A 25,073-nucleotide genomic window follows, 5' to 3' on the forward strand; every position below is an offset into this window, starting at 1 on the left:
AAGCACTGGGAATACCAAAAAGCAGTCCTTGCTCTCAAGAAGATAGAAGTCTAATGGAAGAGACAACTTGCAAATGATATGCACAGGGCAAATTGGGGGTAATCTCAGAGGGAGGGCACTAAGATCAAGGAGGACTGGGAAAGGCTTTGGTAGTAAGAATAAGTTTCATTTCCTTAATAAGATAGTAGAAATAAGTTTTTCAACTTAACATCACTAATTACATTTTGTTTTAAGCATCTATTTTATGATTGAATTGCTTAGAGTAAGTTGTTTTTCTATAAAATGTTTTTCAATATGATAAGCACTTGTGTGGTATGACATATGAAGCGTTCTTAAAGAACTGATAAACATATGTGGACTCTCTGAAAGGACAGACCACCAATAGAAAAATATTATAAACAACTTGCCTCTCTCTCTCTTGGGCTAGGTGGCACAATGGATAGAATACTGGGCCTGGAATCAGGAATCTTGATGAGTTCAATTCTAGCTGTGTGATCCTGAGTAAGGCACATAACCTATTTATCTCAGTTTCCTCAACTGTAAAATGGGGGTAATAATAGCATCTACCTTCCAGGGTTGTTTTGAGGATCAAACAAAATGAAATTTGTAATTTAGCCAATGCCCGGCACATATTAAACACTATATAAATGCTAGCTATTATTTTTATTATTTTCTGGTCTCCCAATCAGTCAGCTTTGTTCTGATCTCACCTTTTTCCTTTCGTAATCTTCATTCTATGATAAACTAGTTTAAATGGATGTTGTTCCCAATTCCCACAGCTCCTTTTCCTATTAAAGCTCATACCTTACTAAGGCTTAACCATAGGTGGCCTACCCACCCTACCCCCATCATCTGCTTTCTCCATTTGTACTAAAGAGCTACTAAATGCTCATGGAGGAAGTCCATAAATAAACATTTATTAAGAGCCCTAATATGTGCCAGGCACTGTGGGGATACAAAGAAAGGCAAAAAATAGACCTTAACCTCAAGGAGCTTACAATCTAATTTGGAGGGAGACTAAAAAGGTTTGTGGGGCGAGGGATGAGAGAGAACTCTGGAGGAGGTCGGCTGGGTGGGAAATGAAGAGAGAGCCATTCTGCCCCGCCTCTGGGAGGAGCTCTCTACCTCTCATTCAGAGGGTCTGAGGCAGAGGGCACTGATGAAGTGAGAGTTGCAGGGATGGTGTGATCTGTTAAAATGACGTGTTCCTTGGGCATGATGGAGAAATCCGAAGGAGTACAGCTGGATGCGGAATATATACAACAGAACTTTACTTTAAAATGTAAAAGCCATTCCTAGGTCTCAGGTGGGGCAGCCCCGCCCTAGACCAATAAAAGAACCAGAGTTTAAAAACCAAACAAACACAACATCTGGGGAACCCCTGAACCACAGAGCTGTTTGATGATTATTGGGGCTATTGCCCGTTTGGCCTATTTGCAGAGATGGAAATTTGGAAAATGTACTGCATGATCATTATAAGTTAAGGCAAGGTTTCTTACCTAGGAGACAGCCCTGAACCAGACAACGTTGTTGAAAGCAAAGTATAAACCTCTACTCTCTTACCATCTGTCTGGGAGATAGAGCTCCTTAGAGATGAGTTCTAGAGACTTCTGCCAGCTCTAAGTCTGCGTCTCTTGACGTTTCTGAAAGTACACAATAATACCCCAGCTAAGGAGTGGGCCTAAGCCTGCAGCCAAAGGTAATAGAACCTACAACTTGCCCACTGAATAGTGAGTCCAGCTGAACAACCTATCCAGCATAGATACTGTATCTACTGGCCAGTACTGAGAGGACTTTTTGAAAAATATTAGGGGATCTTGGAGTTCCAGAGTTGTGAATTACCTTGGCCATATTTGTTCTATATACATGTGGCTCATTGTGATTACACTTTAAATTTGTGCCTATTTTCCCTACCAAAATAATGAATATTTATGAAAGAGTACACCCCAGTTATATGTGAGGAAGGCAAAAAGGAGTTTGTAAATATTTCTTCTTACTATGCATTGCAGTCAGGCCCTGACACTAGCACCTCAGGTTAATGAGCCACTCACAAGTCACTTACTATTTATTTAAAGAGGTTTTCTCTTCCCTAATATAGCTTCTCTGGATGCAACCTCCTTCATCTCCATCTGGAAAAGTCTAGTCAGAAAAGCAGTCCTTGCTCTCAAGAAGCCAGAATTCTAATGGAAGAGACAGCTTGCAAATGATATGCACAGGGCAAGTCATCAGTGTGGTCTTAGGCACACACTGTCTGAGATGGGTACATGTGGCTGGAACCTTAAATGCATCCACACCAGAAATCTGACTGAAGAAAATAAATGCTGGCTCTATCATACTATGCCAAGTTATTTTTTTCTCGTCTTTCTTTTCATTTTTTTTTTAATCTATACTTACACACACACACACACACACACACACACACACACACACACACACAAGCATTATCAGAACCAAAAGAGCTTTTTATTTAAAACTGTGAATCTCCATTTCATAATGCTCCCTTTTAAAAGAATACATAATACATTCCACATTACTTTCAAAATTGTCCTGCTCATCTGTGCTTACTTCTGAACTCCCTTCTGTTTTATTTTGTGCATTAAAAAACAAAATGCACGTTGCTTACCCTTCTAACGGAGAGGTGATGTACTCAAGGTACAGAATGAGACACACATTTTTTAACATGGTGAATGTAAGTATTTATTGTACTTGACTATATGTGTGTATACAAATATAACGTTACAAAGGTTTATTTTTGTTTTTGCTTTTTTTTCAATGATAGGAGGCAGGAGGGAGATAAAATTTATTTTTATTAATAGAAAAAGTAAATTTAAAAATAAATGCAAGATGAAGTATCAAAAGATGAAATGGAAGAAATACAAAATGATAAATTAAATTGGATATTAAATGTATTAAAGGACATAAAGTGTGAATTTAATTCACTTTTTAAAACAAGAAAGAAGGAACAACTAGGGAAATTAAAATTGTGACATTCCAAAATTACAAAGTGATGTTAAATGACTCAAAACAACAATGGTATTGACAAAAATAATAGCTAGTATTTATGTTACATTTTATATATACATATATGTATTATATATGTGTGTGTGTTAGATACTATATTTAAAGGAAAAAAACTTTCCAGAATGACAAGATCAGGCATTATTCTTCAGAGAGAATATTGACATATATGAAGAATTCAGTAGATGGGGAAGAGAAAGGGAGAGAAAATAAATGCTTGTTATTTGAAAAAAAAAATAAATTTTAATAAGAAAAACAAAGTTTATATAAAAATACATGGGAAGAAATCTAAATTATGAACAATCAGTGCACATAACTGTTGAACCACAAAATTACAAAGACAAAAATTCTCAAGTATCAAGAAAAAATTAGAATACATTTTTAAAAAATAATTTTTTGAGGGGAGGCTAGATGGCACAGTGAATTGAGTACCAGCCCTGGAGTCAGGAGGACCTGAGTTCAAATCCAGCCTATGACACTTAACACTTACTAGCTGTGTGACCTTGGGCAAGTCACTTAACCCTAATTGCCCTGCCCTCCCCCCTCCAAAAAGAAAAAAAAGAATTTTGGCAGTTCTCTAAGGAAACATCAACAAACATGAGTACTTCCATATACCAAGAAGAAGAAAAAGAGGAAAGTACATGTGAAATGTAGCATGAGATTATATATTTAAAACTTAGAATTAAAATAATGAGTGATTTCAATAAAGTACAAAGGAAAACTACTAATACTGAGCAAAAATACACAAAAGCATTTTAGGAATAGGAGTGCAATCCCAAATCACATACCTTGGAAATAAGATTGTATTTAATGAAAAAAATTTTTTTAACTATTTCAAAAACAAAACTGGAAGAATTTAAAAGCAAAAAATCAGTAACTAAAGAAACTCCTACAAGTTTCAGAGGAAAAATTCTAAATTAACTGAGTGACAAATACATAACAAAAATAATAATGTGTTTTTCCTGTGACTAATTGTAATTATGATATGGGGGATATGATATGTATAGATATATAAATATATGTGTGTGGATAAAGAATGGAAAAGAACATGTCTATAATATACATTCTTTTCAAGTGTACATGGAAGGCTAGCAAAAATTTAACATAAAGGATTAAACCATTGAGAAGCTGTACAAAAATTTTAAGAAGCAAAAATTATGCAGACTATATAACAATGAAAATAAATGACAATTCAATAACATTGGAATTATATTACAATATGAACAAAAGATAAAATTATCAACAATATGGTTTCTAATACACTTAGCTAAGTAAACTCTTTTGTGGATAATTAACATCCCATACTATGAATTGTAGTCATCTTCTTATATGACTAAAGCAGCATTGAACTACAACAAATTGTAACAGAAATAAATCATTAAACATTTTAAAACAGCAATGCTGGTGCAGCTGTGTTTCAATGTTATTAACAGGCACACTCATGCACTGCTGGTAGAACTGGGAACATACATGTTCAGATGGCAGGTTGTGGCAAAAGTTTAAAAAATAAGCATACCCTTTGAGCCAATGTTTCCCTTGTTGGGTTATACTATGAAGTTTTTTTCAACTTATTAATTCTTAGATTTCCATAGCAAAATTATTTATAACTGAAAAAAATGGCAGCAATATCCAACAATGGAGATATGTTTGAACAAATATTATGATGCAATTAAGAAAGACATGTATGCATATGGAATGTATCGTGATATTAAACAAATGCATTGAAATTCATTTATTTAAATATGTGATTACAAAGCAAGTCAGATTAAATAAAATTAATTAACATTAAGAGTATAACAGGTTATCCAATAAAAATAATGGAGATAGTAGGGATCATTGAAGACTTCTGAGCAAGGGATGCCTGTGCTTTAGGAAAATGACTTTGGTAGCTATGTATCAGATGGGTTGGAGAGGGGAGAGATTAGAAAACAAGAAGATCAATTATAAATCTGTTGCAATAGTTTGGGAAAACTGACATGACAGCCTCAACTAGGATAGTGGTTTTGTAAGTGGCAAAATGGCGATGAATAACAGAGGTGCTGGGTAGATAGAACAAGACTTTGCAACTAAATGGCCATGATGGAAAGTCAATAAGCATCATTAAGCAGTATATGGCAGGCACTGCATTAATGCTGGGAATATAAAGAAAAGTCTAGGGTCCTTGCTCTCAAGGAGTCTACATTCTAATGATGGAAAATTACAAGTTAAAAAAATTACATAGAGAAGCTATAATCAGTGCAAATGAAAGGTAAACCTAGCAGGGATACACTAGTGTATGGTAAGGGCTGGGGGAAGGAGCAAAGGAGGGAGTGGTAATATACAGAAAAAGGCCTTCCTAGAGAAAATGAGATTTGAGTTGAGTCTTGAAGGAAGCTAGGGAAGGTAGGAGGTAGATGTGAGGACAGAGAACACTCCAGGTATGGGGGATGGCCAATGAAAAGGCACAGAGTCAGGAGGCACAGTGTCCTGTGCAAGGAATGGCAAGAAGGCCACTGTCATTGATCCTAGAGTTCATAGAAGTATGGACCAGGTTGTGAAAGGCTTTAAAAATCAAAAAAATGATTTTACATTTGATCCTGGAGGTAATAGGGAGCAACCAGGGTTTATTAAAAACAGAAAGGATGTGCTTTAGGAAAACCACTTTGGCAGATTAGTGGGAAATAGACTGGAGTGGATAAAGAATTAAGGCAAGGGGGTGGCAAGGTGGTGCAGTGAATAATAGAGTGCCGGCCCTGGAGTTAGGAGGACCTGAGTTCAAATCCGACCTCAGACACAACACAAAAATTAGCTGTGTGACCCTGGGCAAGTCATTTAACTCCAATTGCCCTACTTTCCCCACTCCAAAAAAGAAAAAAAAAAGAATTAAGGTAAGGAGAACAACCAGAAGACTATTGGAATGGGGCAGGTGTGAGGTGCCAAGGGCCTGCTCTAGGAAAGCAACTGTGTGAGGGGAGAAAAGGAGATGCACTAGAGATGTGAAGGTACAAATCAGAAGACCTGGCAACAAAATAGATATGTGGGACAAGTGTGTGAGGAGACAAGGATGACACCGAAACTGTAAGACTGAGGAGACTTGCCCTCAACAGAACTAGAGAAGTTGGGTAGAGGGGAGATTTAGCAAAAAAAAAATAATGAGTTCTGTTTTGTACATGTTGAATTTAAGATGTCTATAGAACATCCAGTTTGACATACCCAATAGAGATTGGGGAAGGGAAGAGAGAAGAGGGACAGGGACAGACGATTAGTGTATGTGGACTCAATGAAGGTCCAGCAAAGGAGACTGAGAAGGATCTGTCAGTTTGCAGGAGAACCAGAAAAGAGTAGTGTCATGGAAATCTCAAGAAGAGAGAGTATCCAGGAGAAAAGGGTGATCAACAGTGTCGGAAGCTAAAAAGTTCAAAACACCTAAAAGACAGATTCAAGACAGACTGAGAAATGATCATTACTTTTGGCAATTAAGAAATCATTGCTAACTTTTGAGCAGGAAGAATCAAAAAAGACTACTATTTTAAATCTGAGTGACTGGAAGAATGGTGGCATACCCAGTAAAAATGTGGAATCTGGGAGGTTAATGAGGAAGAAAATGACTTTTCTTTTAGACACGTAGAATTTGAGGTGTCTAAAAGGACATCCCAGGAGGCAATTAACATGGAACTAGAATTCCAAAGAGTAATGAGGGCTAGCTATGTAGATTTGAAAGTTATCTATATAGAGTTAATAATTTGATCCTTTATAACTCAGGAGCTTACTGAGAGGGGACAAAAAAGAAAAGAGGGCCCAGGACAGCTTTGGAGGACAACTACATTGAGGGAGAAGAAGACAGATAAGGAGCCACCACAGGAGACTAAGAAGGTGTGACCTGACAAGAGGAGACCAAAGAGATGAATATCATGGAAGCTAGGAGAGAAAAGATTATCTAGGAGAGGAGGGAGAGGGGACATCTGACAATGTCAAAAGCTGATAAGAAGTCAGGAAGGAGAAAATGCCATTGTAACAGATTAATTTCTTTTAGACCAGGGATAAGGAACCTGAGGCCTCAAGCCACATGTGGCCCTCTAGCACCTCTAGATCCTTTGACTAAGTCCAAGTTTTGCCGAACAAATCCTTTTATTAAGGGGATTTGTTCTGTGAAGTCTGAATTCAGTCAAAGGGCCGCACCTGAGGACACTAAAGGGCCACATGTAGCCTCAAGGCCACTGGTTCCCCACCCCTGCTTTAAAGTAAGTCTAACTTTTTATGGTTCTTTGGCTTGTGATTATGTCTAATTTGTATTGTGCTAGAACATAACATAGTTTGGACCAATACTACGACAGATCAGACAAATGAAAATTGCCAGAAAATAGTCTTGGATACTAGAACTTCTGTTTTCCTGTTTTAATTTATACTCACCTGAAGCAATAGCTACACTGAAGGAGCTGTTTTAGAGATTGATTCGAAGGACCTAGAAAAACTGTACCAGATCAGTGGAATGTGATTAAATACTCTGGATATGAGTGGTCATCAAAAAAGGTTACAAATATCCTTGGCATACCCACTGAGTCAACCAAGCTATCATATCTCCCTCCTCCTGGCTTTTCTGGAGGTAATTTTATTGAAGAATGACCTTTAGAGTATTCTCCAGTAAGGACACGGACCTGGAACATAAGCCTGGGTCCTTGGCAGCCTTTTCCACAATATTTGGAGGATATTTGAGCATCCACTGCAAAGTAGATCCCTTGGCCATACATTCCATCTATAAAAATAAGGACTTGTTACTAAGTCTTTGATATAAAAAAATAGAGAAGCTAAATATCCCTTGGGACAGGTGAATATAGGTTGTGGTAGGAACAATAGCCTAACTCCTATCCCAATGTCATTTAGGATAGTTTTTCCTTAAAAGACACTGAGGTCATCCTCAAAACTTGGTTGGCATGGGAAATTAAAGGATCATTAAAGGACTAGGCTATTGGCATCACTTCCTGGTTGCTAAAACAAACGTGAAGAGCTCTTGATGCTTTCCTGGTGGATCACAAGGGGTAACCTCAGGCAAGGGAGACTTGCTTGGCTGAATCAACTAGAAGGATCCTCAGTGCTTATCCATATTGAATACCCTTCTGCTACTATGGCTAAGTCAGTCTCCTTTGAATGACCTACAAGTATTTCATTTTCTTCCATTATCAAACCTAAACTATCAGGGAACAGGTGTGATCAAGTCAGCCCAAAGCTCAGGAAAAATAAGCCTGAATTTTAGCCATTTCAGTAGCATTAAGCCCTACCCTCTCTCAATTGTGGCATACTCACCTTTCCTACAGGTGCTCTTTAGCCCATTTTCAATGATGGATGAGCAGTTCTGTGCTGGTGTTCCATGGAAGAGGAAATGCTCATTCTGTATTCCTGGGGGATTCTTTTTCTCCATCCAGTTCCGCTTGTAAATGTATGAGGTCCAGAGGTATGGGTTTTGTATTCTTTCTATCTAAATAGCAAAATCAAAGAGAGAGAGCCTATTACCCAGATGAGACTGATATATTTTTCTAGGTATATTTTGTTTTCATAACACCTACATTTCCAAATAAGATTTCATTGAATAAGCAAGTAATTCCCAATGTAAACCACTAAAAGTTCCCATATCTATTTCTTGAGCTTAGGAAGCTCTAGCCTTTCTCCTTCCTTTAATAGTGGTTGTCCTTTGAAACTTGTGGAATGAAAAACTGGGAGTGGGAGGTTAGATCTCACATTGTCCTTTTTTCTAACTTTTTGTTATCTCTCGCATGAATATGATATAGTGGAAGAAGCAGGCATTGGACTAGGAGTCAGAAAACCTGGATTCTAGACCTGGCTCTATTATTTATGTGATGCTGAGCAAGTTGCTTCCTCGGTTTCCCAATTGGTAAAATAAAGTATTTAGATTAGATGATGTTTAAGACCCCTTCCAGCTACAATCTAACCCCAGATATATTGTCTTAAAGATTACTCAAAACTAGCTTAGGAGAAAGAAAGTAGTGGAGAGAAGAGAAAAGGGAAATAATAATAAACGTGAAGTCAATAAAGAATGTTTTTAGGGATAGTGGTCTTTATAACATGTCTACAAGATTGTAATAATGTTATAATCTACATTGTTTCCTTGAACACTGAGTTTAATGAGCATAATCGCCTATTCATTAAACATAATTCACCTTAAGGATGGTACTCTTGTACATGGATCGCTTGAACCTTCTGGCTACTCTCTGGTACTCCACCAGATTTGATGGGAGTGTCACAATCTTGACTAGGTCATTATCCATCGGTTCCCAATGTTGAGGGGAGTTCATCTCTATTGCAAAAAGTTGGAAATAACTTTAGAATCTTAAGTGAAATCTGTGACCTTTCCTTTTTATTTCTTATATCGCGATGCTTTATTTTTTTCTTTTCTAATGCATTTATGTTTTATTTTGTATTATAGTTATTTATATATGTAGTCTAGCCTTGGCCATACCCACAGGGGACAGAAAGACTTGGCTGAAAGGACTAATTACCCAGATTCCCAAATCCTACCCAAATATTGATCCTAATCTTAATCTTGAAGGGGTTGGAAGAGAAAACAGGAAGCTATCGAAAGCATGAAGATGTAAAAGTGATGGCCTTCATGAGACCTCAGGGAGGACCCATTATTCCTGTAACTACCAGGAAGAGCTATTTCAAGCAGCTGGGGATTGAACCAGAATGAATGGCTGCAATCCTGCAGGGTGATCCTGGGATGATGAGGGAGGAAGACTGTGACTTCCTTTTTTTTTCTTCTCTGTCTCACTGTTGAAGGGGGTACCAAATGTATGGTGGGTTATTAACTCACTTCATCCCTACCAGACTATTTGAAAGACTGGAGAAGCAGTGAACAGTAACTTTAGTCTTTTTCCTAAATGCTCACTTTTACTTCTAAGCTGTTAAATGTGATTAAAAAAAAAAACTATTGGCCAATAAACACTAAAATTGCTTGTATTTTATTTGATATTTAGGTATAGATAAGTTCAAAAAGGAATTTCCCCTTTACTAGATGAACATCTGGTTTAAATGAACTGAACCTAGAGATAGGAACTGAGAAGAAAGATGAGATGGGACTGGTATTTGACTTTCACAAACCCTTATCATAGTATCCAAGTTCGTTCCTTGTTGTTCAGTCATTTCAGTGTGTCTGACTCTGTGACCCCATTTGGGGTTTTCTTGGCAGATCCTGGAGTGGTCTGTCATTTCCTTCTCTAGCTCGTTTTATAGATAAAGCACTCAGGCAAACAGGCCGAAGTGATTTGCTGAGGTCACACAGCTAATAAGCATTTGAGGTCACATTTGAACTCAGGAAGATAAGTCTTCCAAATTTTAGTCCTGGCACTCTATCCACTGTGCTACCTAACCGCCCAAATCCAATACTAAGTTACTATAAAACTGTTTTTGTTTTATTGTCAGGTTGCTTGGGGTTTTGTTTGTTTGTTTGTTTGTTTTCGGAAGAGGGACAGGAAGGAGGCAATAAGCCAGAAGCAGTTCACAGCTGAGAAATAAAAGTCATTGTTTCAGGGAATATGACACAGGGCTTTCCTATTATACTTCAAAACCACTAATATCTGAGATGAAAGAAAGCATCAATTGCTCAACCACAGCAACCTAACCACATTATCAGTGCCTACCCTTACTCACCAGGGCCCCTTGGTGTATATGTATGTGTATATGTCACATTTCCCTACTTGAATATGCTAACCACATTTCCCTCAGTACCTAGCACTGTGTTCTACACTTATTAGGTCATATTAGGTGCCTAATAAATGTTTGTTGAATTCAATATTGAGAATTTTCTAGAAATGGTCAGCTGCCATTTTGTTCCCAGGATCCCAGGAGAGAATGTTTTGTTATTGGAGCTATTAATGAAAGGCATGACATAAATATGCAGGACAATTTTTCCTAACACTTGGTTTCAAGATATTCATCTATTTTTCTTTATTACTTAGAAGAGTTTTATTTCCTTCTGAGTTTGGGAAACATATATATATCCCTCTATATAATAAGCACTTAGTAAATGTTTGTTGAATTCAGTGGCCATATTTATTTCTGAACTCTTAACAACTTAAAGGCTAGAGTATCCTTTTAATTGTTCCTTTTTTAGCCAGTTAACTGATTACTGGGAAAGAGGAAGTGAAAAGCACATTAGACACCTTTGTTCAGAGTTCTGATAAAAGATTAAGAAAAAGGTAAAAATTATTAATACAGCCTTCCTATCTGTTAGCAATAGGTAAACTACAAATATAGAAATCTATGGTATTATCAGTTACAGTTTTACTTAACATTTCAGAGAACATCCTGAGGGTGGTATTATTTAGGTATTTGAGGAGGAGGGTTCAAATATAATATATTAGGAAAAATAAAATAAAGAGGTTAGAATGATTGGCAAAAGTGCCTTTTGAATAATCAGTTGACTTCAAATATTTATGTTTCTCCTATTATCAGCAATTAGGAAACTGAGTAGATAGAGCATCCCAGTGAAAAAACATTTCAGGGACAAGGTACCAACTATATCTCAAATTTCCAGCTTACTAAATTCCATAAAAATCATCCAGGACTCATATTAACAACCTATGTCAATGACCACCTCTCTCACTCCTATTTAAGAGAAATTATTGAGAATGAATATGGGAAGGAATGATAGCTTAAAGAAAGGGATAAAGCCAAGTAAACCCTGACTAAGTGAGAAATGAAAATTAAAGGGAAAGGAAAACTCACCCCATATGTAGATTTCCCGCTTTATTTGAAAGATTGTCCCTGTGTCCAGCACCAAACCTTTCCTCTTCTTCAAGTTGACCTGGGTTCTTCTGGAATCCAAAATTATTTCAATGTTCTCCTTTTCCTTCCTATATGCTGCTTCCAGCTTTAGGTTTGTGGTTTTGTCGAATGGGGAGAGACCTGTGTTCCCAAGGTCATACTGCCATTGAACCACTGATTTCAGGGCTTCTGCTGCTCTATCTCTGTCCTGAGCTTTCTGGATGAGAGTCTGGACAGCAGTGGCAGCTTTCTTCACATCTTCCTGAAAGCCCTGGATCTTTAAGAGATTCCCATCATGATGCAGATTGAGAGGGAAATAGTAACCCTGATTCAAGACCTCTTGAAGACAGTCTTTACTGAAAGTGCCTATTTTATCACTGTTGAATGTTTCACTGTAATACCCATTCATAAAGTCCTCTAAAGCTTCCTGAAATTTAGCTAAATTCACCTCCCTACCCAATACCTGAACCAGTCCTAGTGGAGAGTCACCTGAGAACAGAGAGAAGAGATTCATAATGAGTCAAATACCCCAGATCCTTGATAAGGAAGCAAAACCTGTCCCGTTCTGACCCCATGCTGCCTATGAAGGGCCTAGAATAATGGGATGTATAAGAAAAGGCCAGAAGAATAGAAATTACTTAGTCTGAAAAAGGCTGGATAACTGCCTTCAGTTTCTGAAGGATTAGCATGTAGAAAATGGGAATAATTATTTTCTAATTTAACTGATATCAGGAAAATAATAAATTGTACTAGCACTCTAGCAAAGGGCTAATATCAGAAAAGGCTATATATCAGAAACATAGCTGCAAAGGTATATTGAAAGACTAGATTGATATCTCTCTCTCCCCTTCATATACTGAGTTTCTAATAGTACCCATAGACATTGCTTAATATTGCTAATAGCAACCCACTTGACTTGTGGACCCAAGACAAGATGACTTGTGGAAGTCCCCAGCTTTTAACTACTATTTTAAAAAAATTTAATGAGGGGAGGCTAGGTGGTGCAGTGAATAGAGCACCGGCCCTGACATCAGGAGGACCTGAGTTCAAATCTGGCCTCAGACACTTAACACAAAAACTAGCTTTGTGACCTTGGGCAAGTCACTTACCCCCAGTTGCCCTACCTTCCCCCTCCAAAAAGCAAAAAAAAAATTTAATGATATAAATTATGTAATATATAAATATATGTAATATATAAGTAAATATAAATGAAAAAAACTGTGGAGGGATGACAAAGTCAGGATTTTTTTAACTTTTAAGATTCACAAGATGGAATTTCTACTTATTCAAAAATTTATTACATACAGAAAATTTTATATTTAGAATTGTTAGATGCATGAATTTCCATTTACTCATCGAACACTAGGAATAGGCTGAGGAAGTAGGAGTTGAACTATAACGTCTACGATCTTTTACAAATCTAACCTACAATGATAAAAATATGATGTTTAATTTACAGGAAACTACTCCCTCTCTCTTTTCACTAATATCACTAGCTTACTGAGTTTCAACTAGTGTTAGTCATCAGTGGTTTAATCAGAGGCAGCTGGTGATACGGTAGATAGAGTGAAGAGCCTGGATTCAGGAAAACCAGAATTCAAATCCAACTTCAGATGTGTGACCCTGGGCAACTTTTTTCACCTCTGTTTGCCTCAGTTTTCTCAATTATAAAATGGGGATAATAATAGCACTTACCTTTCAGGGTTGTTGAGAGGATCTAATGAAATAATATTTATAAAAGCACTTAGCACAGTGCTTGGCCTGTGGGCACCATATGAATGCCTATTCTCTTCCTTAACTGGTTGTTATATCTGACTGGCTTGATGCTGATTGATAAGCTTAGCCAGTGATCCTCCTCCTCTCCCTTCTCCCCTTTCTCCTTCTATACAATGGTCCCCTTTACAGATTCAACACTAAAAGAAGGCACAGAGCAGTATTCAAAAGGCAACGTGTACTATTGCTCTGAAAATGCTGAACAACCAGCATCTTTAGATTGTGGCTTTGTGTCCCCCATGCCATTTTGACAGTACCTAGGAAGAGGATACTTCTAGCTGGAACACAAATATCTCCAAATGTGATAATGCCCCCAAATTCTCACATATCTGGAGATGAAAGAAAAATAATTCAGTTATTTAGTAGGGCTCCCAGAGAACAAGACAACATCTCCTCTCCCTTACCAAGAGCAAAATGCTCATTTCTGTGTCTTCTAAGAACCTTCAGGAGCTCATGGGCAGATGTCTGAGAAAGAAAGAATAAGAAACCTAGTAAATATATCAGCAAAACATGGCATTCCCCAGAAGACTCTAAGAAGATCTTTCTTTTGACTACTTTATATGATCCTGAGTTCCAGAAGCTATAAACTGCTCTTCTACCTCTCATTTAGAAAGTCTTTTTTTTCCTAATCTAAAAAACAAAAAGCTAATTTGACTAAAAGATCAAGAAATCAAGGAAAAGGTGTGAAGAGAACACTGACATTTGACCAATGATGCAGTTTAGTTAGATTGGGATCCTTCCCCTGGAAGGAAGGTGGAGAACAGGGACACAAAACTACTGATTAAAGAGCAATCCTTAAGTGCTTCTAACCTCCATTTTTATCCCTATTTGGTAATAATTCGTGTATTCAGAGGCAGTTAGGTTCTGCTTACCCCAGACTGTTTTATTTGTAGAGTCCTGCTTCCCTAGTCTACCTAGCATTTTAAAAACATTATCATCCTAACTACGATGACATTCAGAATCAGCCTTCACAATTTTGGAAAGGGTTGGTAGCCTCAGATTATTTCACTTGATACTTTGCTTCCTGGAACCAGAACCAAGATTGAAGCCCAGGCCACCATCCACTAAATTGGTCACTATTGGACACTAAACTGTCAATTATCATGGTCAAACGTATCTACTTAAAATGTAATTGGAGAAAAACTAGAATATTTCCCAATAAGATCAAGGGTAAGACAAAGGTGTCGAGTGTCTCCACTATTATTTGATATGGAGCTAGAAATGCTAATTATTGCAATTAGTCAAGAAAATAAAATCAAGGGAATAAACAAAGAGGAAGCAAAATTATCTATGATGGCAAAACGATATGATTGTTTATTTAAAGAACCTCAGTGTTTCAAATTTTAAAAATTATTTGAAAAAATAACTTTAATAATGTAGCAGGATTTAAAATATAATAAAAATAAATCCCATTGTTAGTCAGCTGAGTATAAGACTCTGTCCTCATGCCTTGAAATTCTGGACTATTCTGATAGAACCACTAAATGGCATCCAAGTATACAAAGAATTATTATGTAGAAGACACCAGTCAGTGTTTACTAAAAAGAGTAAAAATAAATGGACCAAAAATGCCACAAGAGAGATGGTGGTTATACATCAGGAAGAATATTTTTATACTGGCCACATTTCAGATTAATATAGAATACAAGAGGCAATCCTAATTAACCTTATGAAATGAATAAGTGATGGATATAGATCTATGCATAGAAACTATACTCAAACATGGGAAAATTCATCCTAAGAACAGATGAGAAAAGCTAAAGGGAAAAAAAAAAAGATTGCAAAAGCCAATGAGAGCTAAAAGTGGTCAGTGAGTGTTGTTTCCCAGTACGCTGTCAAGTGGGATAAGAACTCAAATTCCAGGACATTCTGGCATAATGTAGGACTTGGTCATAGAATCATATAGTTAAAAGGAATTTTAGGAATCATCTAGTCTAACTTGCTTCCTAATACTTTTTTTTTTTGAAGGAGAGAAGGTAGGGCAATTGGGGTTAAGTGACTTGCCCAAGGTCACATGGCTAGTTTTTATGTTAAGTGTCTGAGGCCAGATTTGAACTCAGGTTCTCCTGACTCCAGGGCCGGTGCTCTATTCACTGTGCCACCTAGCTGACCCCTTCCCAACACTTCAATATTAAAAGTTATTAAATACCAACATTTGTGTAATATTTATTTGTATACAGTCATAACTTGTTTTATTATGCTTCGCTTTGTTGTGTTTTGTCTAGCAATGCCATTTTTCCAACAGTATATGCTCATATCATGTCTCTGTGTCACATTTTGGCAATTTTCACAATATTTCAGACTTTTTCATTATCATTATATCTATTATAGTAATCGATGATCTTACTACTGCATTGTTTTGGGGTACCATGAACTATGCCCATATGAGATGGGCAGACTTAACCAATAAATGTTGTATATGTTCTAACTACTCCATTACTGGCTGTTCTCTTCCTCTCCCTCTCTCTCTCCTTCGGCCTCCCTATTCCTTGAGATACAACAATATTGAAATTAGGACAGTTAACCTTAAAATGGCCTATAAGTGTTCAAGTGAAAAGGAAGAGTCAATCAGTGTGACAAACTTCATTGTTGTCTTATTTTAAGAAATTGCCAAAGCCATCACAACCTTCAGCAACTACCACCCTAATCAGTCAGCAGCTATCAACACTGAGGCAAGACCCTCCATTAGTAAAAAGATTATGACTCACTGAAGGCCTGAATTATGGTTAGCATTTTTTTAGCAATAAAATATTTTTAAATTAAGGTATGTACATTTTTAGATACAATTCTATTGCACACTAACTTTTATATACACAGAGAAATAAAAAAAATCATGTGACTTGCTTTATTGTGATATTTACTTTATTGTGGTGGTTTGGAACTGTACCTGCAATATCTTTGAGATATGTCTATTCATGCATACATCTTACTAGATTATAAACTCCTTGAAGAAAAGAACCAAATTTGAACTTCCTTCATCATTCAGCACAGTGTTATATTTACTAGGCACTTAATAAATGTTTAATGAATGAGTGAACACCAAAAAGAGCTTAAACAAGGCTGGGTCCCTACTTTAAAATCCTCTGAGAAAAGAAAAGGCATTTTCCTAGTCTTAAAATAAAGGGGGAGAAAGACTCCTTAAGTTCCCTTTAAATTCTGTAATTTTATCAAGAATTGATGACTCTTACCCATTCAATCTCTTCCCTACAGGTTGAGTCCTCAGAGAGCAAAGCATTTGTAGTTTCCTCTGGCACCTCCATCTTCACCAAACATTGGAGTTCTTTAGCAAATGTGACAAGAACTGTAGCTCCAATCCCCAGAAGATATTGTTGTATTCCTCTGTGTCTTATGGGGATGCTTCTCACAGTCAATGATTCCAGATCAGTATGAACAACAACTCTGGCCTCGTTTACATGTCTTCTCAGTCCTCTTAGTTTCAAGGTTAAAGTAGAATGATTGGTCTGAATACAAATATTCACCTTTAAGTGTCCCCAGTTCATTATCTGAAGTAGGTTTTCTCTGGCTTCAGCCAGTTCTGGTCGGGGGGAAATAATTCTGTCTTCAATTATTGAATAACTCATCAAATATTCCCTAATATTGATCTCTGCCTCAGTTACTTCGACCCTACTGCCCACTATGACCACTGAAGTCAAGATATCTTGCTGTGATTTGACACTATAAAAAGTGACTTTCTTTTGACTACTTAGTGCTATAAGTAGATCTTCCCATTCCCGATCATTAACTGCCCACTGGACATCTTCCCCTATATCAATCTTCCTTTCATAAACCAAGGTCATCAGTAATTCTTCTGCTTGTACCAATTCTCCAAAGTCAAGCCCAAAAATCGTAACTCCATCAGAAGTGTTCAGCAAGGCCAAAATATCTCGAGCAAGGAAAAAATTCTCATTAAAGAGTTCTTCCTGGAGGCTCTGGATAAATTGCACTTGAAATGGGGAAACTAAGACTGGCCAGTCCTTAAAACCACTCAGCAGACTATAAAACTGCCTCTCTACCTCAAGCACATCCTGTTGGGGTCCCTGAAAAGTGATCATACCTAAAGGATGTTCCTCCAAGACTATAGTCACTGGAGAGTGAGGAAGAAGGAAAAACTTGCTTATTGTGTTTTTGACCACCATATATCTAGGCAGATGGAGAATGGGATGTTCCACACACACTAGCTTTTCTTTGAAAGCCACTTCGCGAACACATTGTACAAACATCTTCACTTCCTTAGCTGGCCCTACAAAGCAAGGGCCTGCATATTCTCGTATGGTTGGAAAAGACTTCACTATTGATTGTTGCTTCTTCAGAACATTTAGAATATTTGAGTTGGACTCATAGTGAACAGCATATCTCTTCTTATTTTTCTGAAAAACTTCTTCCACAATTTTCTCCCAGCTACATGGATCTAAGTGTTCTCCTTCTGCTATAAATTTAAGCACTCCCAAAGAGGCACAAATTTGGAAAACACAGCCTGTCTTCTTTAAATCATCTTCAAACTCTTGGAAAACAGCTGGGGAGTCATTAAGGTACTGGATGAAAGCTCGATCCTCCTTCTGACAGAGACCAAAGGCTTCTAGAAGAAAGGAAAACAGGGCTGACCAACAGAGTTTGATTAAAAATCTTTTCTCAGTTCTCTTCCTCCTCATTTATAGTATTTTGCAGATAGGTCAGAGGACTTGTAGTCACAAAGCTATATGGCATAGAGGACAGAGGGCTAGATTTAGAACCATAACAAACTGCTTTAGATCCCTACTAGTTATGTGGTCCTAAGTAAATTGCTTAACTTTTCTCTGTCTCACGGTACTTATTTGCAAAATGGGGATAATAGGGATAATATAACACTTAATATTATCTCATCTGAAATGAGATAATATTTGTAAAGCACTTAGAGCACCTGGCACATAGTAAGTATTATTTAAATACTTATTCCCTTCCCCCTACTTAATAGGGTTCTTGTGAAGATTAAATAATACGGGTGAAGCACTTTAAAATGCTTTATAAAGTACTTTACAAAACTTTAAAGTGCTCTATAAAGTTAGCTGATGTTGTTATTAATCTAGGCAGCTGGATTTGATGACCCCTTGTGGTCTATTCCACCTCAAAAATCTATGATCCTATGGATACCTCCCTTCTCCTTGATACTGTTTGATATTCAGTCTCCATGACACTATACTCTCCTGAGCTTTCTCTTTTGTTGGTATTAATCTACTCCTCTACCTCTTTCCCCGTCCTTTGCTCTTAATTCTTCCTTATTATGAACCCTAAATGTGGGTTCTCCTCAAGGCTCTGTCCATAGTCTTCAACAGTTTTCAACATACTTCTTTTTAAATAATTCTTTCCTCTGAGCTTTCTTCAATAACTACTTCTTTGCAAATGGCTTCCAAATCTGTACTTTTGTACCTGTGCCAAATATACCTGCAGACTTTTTAAAGCTCTCCATTTTTTGACCCTATCGTACCCATCCAACCTTTTCTTCCACTATTTCCCAATATGAATCTTCCTTTATCACCAGGCACATCTCCCTGTCATACAAAGACACCATGACAATGTTCAAGGCCCCTTCTTTATACCTCTCCATTACCCTACACTGTCTTATCTACCACTTCCTTACTTGCTCAAATACTCTTATCAAGACTAAGATCAAATATCATCTCTTCCATCTAACCCCCAATGATCTCTCTTCTCTGAACAGTATTTATTATCTATACTATAACCATAGCATTTAATTTTATGTTATACATTAATGAATATATGTATGTATGTGTTTATATATGTGTGTGTGTGTTTGTGTGTATATACATTTATTTGTTTATATACAGGATAGGGACTAGACCTATGATTTCTCCTTTTTCTTTTTATTTAATTTTCTTATTTCCAATTAACAAGCACTTATTTTCTCTTGTATTTGTGATTTCATTGGTATATTCAGATGAGCAAACTCCCTTTATCAATGCTAGTGATCACCCTCTCTGCAAATTATACTCTTAGAAGCTGCTTAGAGCATTGAGAGGATAACTGATTTGCCCAAGGTTACAGTCAGTATGTGTCAGAGGTGGGACTCAAATACAGGTCTTCCTGGATTTAAGGCTAGATATCAGTTCAATTCACTATGCTTCCTCCCACATATAAAATTTATGTTTAACTATAGAAATATGTGTACACATATAAAATGTTCATAATATTCTCTCTTTCCTTCCTCTTCCTCTCTCACATCTCTCTCCTCTCTTTTATATATTATATACCTACATGCACATGTCATTAAATACTTTAATGATCTATAATTTTATCAATGCCTCCATTAGCACAGATCATAGCCTCACCATCATTTTGGTAGAGTATCTTTAAGAGACATCTCAATTACAAAAATCATCACTCTGCCACCAGCCTGTCATAAGCTTACCTCTAAACTTAGTGAGGTTGGTTTCTAGAGTACTGGCATACATTCAGTCCCTGAGGCCTTCCAGCTTAGTAAAACTTGCTAGTTTTTGTGCTCCACTGTCATAGCTTTTGAAAACCTAGGTATTAGAGGAAGACCTCAGTGGAGGATAGATATATGTTATTCTTATATACCATACTGCTAATTATATCATGTTAGTCTTGCCACCTGAATTCAATTGTAAACTTCTTGAGAGCAGGAGGGTCTTAAATTTCCACTTCCTCTCCCATGGAACTAAATGTTCAGGAAGTGGACAGCATCTATTGATTAATTAAATGATGAGTTCTGCTATAATTTTCTTAGGACTGAAACTCTTAGGATATCTGCAAAAACCACCAGGGTTAAGCAATAGAGTCAATAATAACTGTAGTAATATCAGTTATTAGATAGCACATCAAACATGGGGATAAAGGTGGGAGTTGGGAAATAAAGCATGAAGTATAACTGCAACAGGGACACAGATTTATATGTCCTTTAGGGCATATAATGCCCTTGGGAGTATAAGGAAGTAGGCTATGAATGACTACACTGATAAACATGTTAGATTAGATGAAAATTTTGAAGAATGGAAATGTTTGTGAATAAGAAGATGCTTGAACTCTCTGGAAAGCTGAATAAAGTCAATTCTATGACATTCCCAGACAATGTACTTACGGAGAGGGGTCCTGAAGTCTTCAGTCACCTAAAAGGGAAAGATGGAAGAAACCTGACATATTTAAAACAAATCAAGGTCAAGCAAACAAAAGCAACCATGCCACTTATAAACACTGAAGTACTGAATCTTTTCTAGAAGGGTCTAGGAGTCTCTGGATTTGGCTGTGTTAATATTTTATCTCTAAAGAACTAAACAGCCTATATATTCTCATATTAGTCCTTGAGAGCACCTGCGCATTAGAACTATAATTACAAATCAATAATCTGAACAGGTGACAAAACTGTGCATCTAATGTTATTGACTTTCACTTTATTATTGTTTCTGTGGGGGAAGACTTCTGCTTAAAATCTCAATTGTCTCTGACCCACCTCCAACCAGCAGTCTACTGTAATTTGAGAGAAGAAAATCATCTGTCCCAAAAATATCTTGCTTAGATTCTACCATTAGAGATCTATTAATTTGGATCAATTAGTTTTTCTATTAAAGTGCAAATCTGCCTAAGACAAGTAATACGGTTAATCTAGCCAGGGGTGGGAAACCTGGGGCCTTGAGGCCACATTTTGCCTTCAGGTAGGTACAGCCTTTTGACTGAGTCCAAGTTTTGCAGACTAAATCCTTTTACTAAGGGTATTTGTTCTGTGAAGTTTGGATTCAGTCAAAGAGCCTCACTTGAGGACCTAGAGGGCCACATGTGGCCTTGAGGCCACAGGTTCCCCACCCCTCATCTAGGCAATCAGTTACTCCAACTTCAGTATGAATTATTTTACCAAGTTGGATCACTCTAGAAAGCTAAGTGCGAGTAGCTGCCCTTGGGGAAATGAAAGTTTGACAGCATAGAGGGAGACATAGCTTTGGACCAAGGGGAACAATTTAGGGAACGAAGACTAGAGTATGGCAATGAAATGCTGGGGCTTCAGGCAGTAAGCACGTGAGGATATTAGGATCAGAAAAGTGGTGGTATCGGAAGCATAGAAGAGCCAGGAAGGCAAGTGAGAAGATTCACACTTTTATCTAAGGTACCTCTGTCCATGATGGTTGATGTTAGATTTATTGAAACTTTACCTTCTGAGGAATGGCCACTCTTAGGGGCTGAATTATCTGTACTAGTTTCATCCATGTATTGGGTTTTTGTTTTAAGAAGTTATTGATCTCTTCCAACATAATGTGCAAGGAGTTGGAATTCCCAGGAGTCTCCAGGTCTAACAAGGGAAAGGAGATGGATTCCAGAAAAGAGCCAAGGAAATTGTTCAAGCAGCTCCAGACCATCTGGTGAATGACCTGCTGAAATACATAACAATCATGATGATTAAAATAATTATAATTACAAATATGTAGCCTGTCTGTCTTCATAAAAATGTCTGCTCTTTGTTGGGAAGCAACAGAAGCTAGAGCAAAGGGAAATAGGATAAAGCACACCAAGTTCATTTTGGCAATCTCTCCCTTCCTCCTGAGTCAGTACACTTCAAATGAAGTCACAAGGGATTGATAGGCTTGAAAGGGGTTTGGAGACAAATAGAGTTGGAAGCTGCCAGACTTGTGTGTGTCAGGAAAAGGGCCATAAAGCACTTCTTAGGTTGGTCTATCCCTGAACACACACACACACACACACACGCATGTATAATGCACTTACAAGACATGTAGGGTACAGTGGTAGATACTGTAGATACACCAAGGATAAGACAAAGTCCCTAGGCTGAGGGAGATACCAATTTGCTTATTATCTAGATAGATGAGATGCGCACATGTAAAACGTTAACAATATACAAATACACCAATAGCCATCAGGTACATTGGAAGTTGTTTCCCCAGTGTGAACTGGACCAAAGTGAACAGAAGGGAAGGAACAGGGCAGGGAGCCATAAGTAGGACTGATCCATTTTCATCACTGACACCATTTCATTAGCTGATAATTAAAAAAAAATATTATTCAAAACAGTAAAAGAATCTCCCATATAGGAGGTGCTTTGCAGGTCACAAAGTAATTCCCACACAATAATCCTGATGGTAGATAGAACAGTTCACATTTTATTATCTTCATTTTAAAAACTGGGAAATTGAGATTTAGAGTAGTTTGCAACTTGCCCATATCTACATAGCTGGCAAATAGCTTGGAGGAAGCCAGGCCTTTTGACTCCCAAATCCAAAGAACCTGGCATTACACTAGTCTTGCAGAGTAGGGTCAGTAAGTTTGAATATGTTTGAATCAACTGGTATGGGACATATACCTGAGAGGTAGTATGGACTATTGGATAGTCAGCCTCAGAAAGTTCAGTGAAGAAGATTGAGGCTCAAGACCCACTGATACATACTGAAGCTAGGCATATCACTGAAATTCTCTAGTCTTCTGTATTGTTCATGTATTGTTAATGGAATGGGAAAATCTTTCTTACCCATTAATAGACCTATGTGATCTGCTTTGAGCCTGAGTCACATGGAGCCTGTAGTGGCCCAATGGGTGAAGCAGGAATGGGTACAGCAGGAAGTGGGAGAGTGAAATGGGGCTGAGAAATAGAGAGAGAGAGAGAGAGCGCAGCTAGCATGGGTGACAGAGGGGCATTTTGCCTAAGGGAGCTTGTTTGTGGGAAGGACTGATGGAGGGAAGGCTTGGAGATGGCAGTGCTCCCTGCATTGGTAATGTGTACCAACTTCTTTATTATCATGATGGATTTGGCTTTCTGGCATATAAATAAATATCTTGGTTTTGTCTTTGAAAAAGAGAATCTGTTATATCTTGCAATTCAGACTTGGAAATACACCTACATATTGATAGCAGCTGCTGTGGGTATCATATTGTCAATATGTCTTCTTACAAATTACCCTTCTCCAAACACTCTATGATCTAGCTAAACTGGTCTCCTCAGAGTTCCATACACCAGAGGCACTAGAAGCATAGACAGAATCCTATCTCTGCTTTTTTCCCTGGCTATCCCAAACTGTGTGATTGAGAAAAAGACCATAAGATTTAGCAATTTAGAGACTGTTGGTAGCTTTGGGGTTTTGTTTTGTTTTTTGTATTGTTGGTAACTTTGGAGAGAGCAGTTTCAGTTGAGTGATGAAGTCAGAAGCTAGACTGCAAGGCATTGAGGGGTGAGAAGAGAAGAAGTGGAGGCAATGAATGTAGACTGCTTTTCCTAAGAGTTTGGTGAAAGACTGAAATTCCAGGGATTGGTAGGATTGAAGTGAAAAAAACATTGGAAAGGATGTTTGAAGACAATAGGGAAAGAACAAGTAGATAGAGGGGGAGATCTTTCTTGATTAGCTAGTTCATCATTTCATACAATTTCAGAGACACTGGAAATAACCCTGCATTAAGGGAGATTTGAGACAGTCCATTCCAGTAAGATCCCACCCACCTGTCTCCTCTATAGAAGGCAGATAAACTGATGGGTATTCTTCAAAGTGCAAAACAAGAAAGAGAAATCATACCCCAAAGATCCTCACCTTTACCTTAGAAAACTAAAGGTCTTAAAGTGGGAATGTGATGTTGGCCTCATAAAGAATAGTTTATAAGCAGTATATGACATCAAGAAGTGGCCCTTAGACTAATTTTCCTACTTCCAGCCCAATCCCCTCAGCCATTATCCATTTCTATCTATAGGAAAGCAATTCTAATGGAGAAGGGATGAGCCATCCCCACCAACTGCCAATCAAACACAATCTATGATATATGTAAGCCAGCCTAACTAAAACACTAAAACACCCTGAGGAAAAGACAGGAATTGTCATGTGCCAGGCAAATCAAACCACTACTGACACCTCAATCTCCACCTTCCCCCAGACCTCAAAGAAGATAATCCCTGACTTAAACCTAATAACCTTGGGAATAGCAACACCCCTAGACCACTGGCCCTGTTTCCAAGCTCAGCTCCACAGCCATCATGGAAAGGATCAATCACTGTTGAAAAGGTTCATCTTCCTCATAATTGCTACCAGAACCAACTGCTGACAAATTTCCATTGACTGGCAGATAAACCTAGTAGAGGCAGGATGCATTATATCATGGCTTTGCCTCTAGCCCAGCCCCTATAGCCATCATCCTGCATAACAACCCTATAGAGATGGAACCTGGCAACTACTTTTACAGTTATTGTATTCTGGCCTTAGAACCTACAAGTACTAAAGATTTCAAGAAGAAAGTTCTCACTTACAAAGCCTTTGCCATTATAAAATAACTAAACATCAGAAACAGATATGATTTTATCAGTGGAAGTGACATTAAAGAAAATGCATTACCATCAGCTTTGTTCCTGTATCCTAAGGACTTCGGGATCTTTCCATCTGACATGCAGCTGAAACCTCCTAAATGTGTAGTCTCCCCCATTAGAATGTGAATTTCTTGAGAGCAAGTACTGTCCCTCTATTTCTATTAGTAAAGCCAGCATTTAATACAATGCTTTACACATAGTAAATGTTAATAAAATGCCTTTTAAT

General features: G+C 37.6%; 1 protein-coding gene across 5 annotated transcripts in view; it reads right to left on the minus strand.

Annotated features, from left to right (window-relative positions):
* Nucleotides 1–2,789: 2,789 nt before the first annotated feature.
* LOC138168824 (uncharacterized) overlaps nt 2,790–25,073 on the minus strand; it is a 33,659-nt gene continuing 11,375 nt past the window's right edge. For 4 of the 5 annotated variants that reach the window (XM_069097698.1, XM_069097699.1, XM_069097702.1 and 1 more), the window contains 8 exons: nt 21,705–21,923; nt 20,642–20,669; nt 16,737–18,124; nt 13,953–14,013; nt 11,737–12,264; nt 9,171–9,307; nt 8,299–8,470; nt 2,790–7,750 (listed from right to left, as the gene is read on the minus strand). In XM_069097698.1, coding sequence (XP_068953799.1) covers nt 7,479–7,750; nt 8,299–8,470; nt 9,171–9,307; nt 11,737–12,264; nt 13,953–14,013; nt 16,737–18,124; nt 20,642–20,669; nt 21,705–21,923 — 2,805 coding nt within the window. In that variant the 3' untranslated portion in view covers nt 2,790–7,478. The remainder of the gene's footprint in view (nt 7,751–8,298; nt 8,471–9,170; nt 9,308–11,736; nt 12,265–13,952; nt 14,014–16,736; nt 18,125–20,641; nt 20,670–21,704; nt 21,924–25,073) is intronic. The other variant, XM_069097701.1, reaches the window with a different exon arrangement.

This window comes from Petaurus breviceps, unplaced genomic scaffold, assembly GCF_028583685.1.
Source record: "Petaurus breviceps papuanus isolate PSGF00001 unplaced genomic scaffold, PetGlider_PUasm1.0 37, whole genome shotgun sequence".
In the NCBI taxonomy this organism is placed as follows: domain Eukaryota; kingdom Metazoa; phylum Chordata; class Mammalia; order Diprotodontia; family Petauridae; genus Petaurus; species Petaurus breviceps.